The 2,531-nt window shown below is 53.3% G+C and overlaps 1 protein-coding gene across 1 annotated transcript in view; it reads right to left on the bottom strand.

The window, feature by feature from the left end:
• Positions 1–292, bottom strand: part of SELENON (selenoprotein N) — a 15,961-nt gene extending 15,669 nt beyond the window's left edge. Inside the window, exon 1 of the mRNA XM_027905547.1 lies at positions 150–292. Within this exon, the coding sequence (XP_027761348.1) occupies positions 150–263 (114 nt within the window). The 5' untranslated portion in view covers positions 264–292. The remainder of the gene's footprint in view (positions 1–149) is intronic.
• Between the last annotated feature and the right edge of the window lie 2,239 nt (positions 293–2,531).

The following is a 2,531-nucleotide window of genomic DNA, read 5'->3' on the forward strand; positions in this document are numbered from 1 at the left end:
CCCCCCCCCCCCCCCCCCCCCCCCCCCCCCCCCCCCCCCCCCCCCCCCCCCCCCCCCCCCCCCCCCCCCATCCCTCCCCTCCAAGCTCATCCATCCCCCTCATCCCTCCGCGTCCCCTCCCGGCCCCGGCGCCGCCCCGTGCCCGGTACCTGCCGCCGCGCCGCCTCCGCGTCCCGGTAGTACTTGACGGCGACCAGCGCGGCCAGGGCGGCGAGGGCCAGCGCCAGGCGCGGAGGGGCCGAGCCGGGCCCCGCCATGGCCATCGCCCCGCTCAGCGCCGCCGAGCCGCCATGGCCGCCCGGCCGGGGGAGGCGTCAGGCGCTGAGGAGGGGCCGGGCCCCGCCGGCCTGGGCTCGGGCAGGGGAAAAAACATACTTCTTTTTTTTTTTTTTTTTTAGTGTTGAAAGAGCGTTGCTCGATCTGGGAAAAAAAAGCCACACATCTTTTTGGTGTTATACGGCCGCCGCTCGCTCAGGGGAAAGAATTCCTTTTTGGCTTTAAATGCCTCCGCTGGCGGGGCCCTCGGAGGGGATGGACCCGCTCCTCTTCAGTGCTCTCTGTGGGAGAAGATTTGTGTGTGTCTCCATCCCCAAATTTCCAGAGTGGTCTTTGGTCCTTAATTCAGCATTTCCCAAAAATAACCATATCCTGAACTCGTAGTTACTTTCATGCTTCCTTTATTATCAATGGGAGAGCGAGGTGTGTCTCCATCCCCAAATTTCCAGAGTGGCCTCAGGCCCTTAATTCAGCAATTCCCCAAAAGAACCCTTATCCTGAACTTCTACATGGTTTTAGTTCACCAGGTTGGATGTGTTTTAACAAAACAGTTAGCAGTGGTTTCACTCGCAGTGATTTCGCTGTTTTTAAGCCCCAGGATGGCAGGGATGGGAACCAGTGGATGGGAATAATTTATCAGCCTGGGGCGATGGTGCTCAGACCCTCTGCCTCCAACATCACCCCCACATTTCAGGTCCTTTCTACCATCACCTCACATTTTGGGCCATTTTCACCCCAAACGTTTCCACTTCCCCGTGTTCTCTGTGCCCTTCAGGTCCATCCCCACGGGTGTCACGTTGTTGTCACACCGTCTCTTTGCAGTGGCTCGGCCAAGATATATATATATTGTCATTTTAATCTCTCCTCATAACTCAGCCTCCTGCTCCTCTGTACATGCATCCTGAAATCCCCTGATTGCAGGGGAAGATTTAGTGCCGTTTTCTGCCGCTGCAGGGCGAACAGCACAGAGTGTTTGATCTCTCCAAGGGTAGCAGGAAGTGTTAGCATTTAATCCTTTGAAGATTTCGCCATTTCCTAAGCCTGCCTAATCATTTTTGTTTTAGGTTTAAAGAGCATTTCAGAGGGAGATGAGGAGAGCATGACCAAGCCATTAAAAGAGCAGTGGTGACTGAATGGAGGAGGGAGGATGAGGATGGTCACCCTGGGCAGCACAGGATGGGCGTGGGTGGTTTCCACCAGAAAGCAAAACTCGGGTGTTGGTTTGGGCCAGGACTGGGACTTGGGACCGTTCCTCTCTCTGCCACAGATCCCCACACAGCCCTTGATGTTTCTCTGCCAGTGAAGGTGAAAGCCTGGGACCAGATAGAGGACCCCAAAAACCAGAATCAGCTGAGAGCTGAGTCAATTTGTGACTCAGATCAGTGTGGTTTCACCTGCACAGCCAAGGGAGAAAGGAGGAGGTTCCTTCTGCCAGCTCCACCATAGAGGAAAAATTCCGTGAAATTACCACTGTTCTTCACTCTGCACCTCCCCATCCATCACAGAACCAGTGGCTGGGCCAGGGGAAGGAGATGGGAGGAACTGGATTAGCAGAGCACTGAAATGGTGTCTGGGAGCAGAGACAGGTGTGAATGAGGTGAACGCTCCAGCACTTCAAGCAGATGTGCTTTAAAAACTTCACAGGCTCATTAGGGTGTGGAGAGCTGTTGCTTACCTCAAATAACCCAGCACTTACCTTTAGAGCACAAAATGTAACAGGACCAGATAGCTGTGGAACAGGACAAATGGACTTGGCTGTCTGGGAAATGAGCAAGAGCAAGAGGTGATATGAGATGACAACGCCTGCAGCCTCCTCGGTGGAGGAGACCTGACAAGGTTGGTTGGCAGAGCCGAGGTGATCCTGTTTAAATGAGAGGCTCGTTTTACAGCTGAACCATTTCCAGTGTCATCAGCCACCACATAAAGATGACGAACGGACGAATTATTTGATAGGAAAAAGGACGGAAAGACAAAAGGTGAAATAATTCAGGGTGTCTGCTGGGAGCTGATCCTCCTCGAGAGAGAACAAACCCAGCAGCTCCTGGCTCTGCACTGCCGGGTCCTGAGATTACAGCACTCAGGAAGAATGCTAAATATCCAGGCTTTCAAAGGGAATCCTAGAAAAATAATAGGGAAGACTTCTACCAAGAGAATTCACCCAGAAGGAAAAAGTATCTCAGATTTTCCCTTTGTCAGGAGGGAGAAGGTTAAGAAAAACAGTGAGAAATCGGTGGCAGGGATGAAAAAACTTGGAG

This window comes from Empidonax traillii, unplaced genomic scaffold, assembly GCF_003031625.1.
Source record: "Empidonax traillii isolate 1590-97213 ecotype Southwest subspecies unplaced genomic scaffold, ASM303162v1 scaffold1166:size242162, whole genome shotgun sequence".
NCBI lineage: Eukaryota > Metazoa > Chordata > Aves > Passeriformes > Tyrannidae > Empidonax > Empidonax traillii.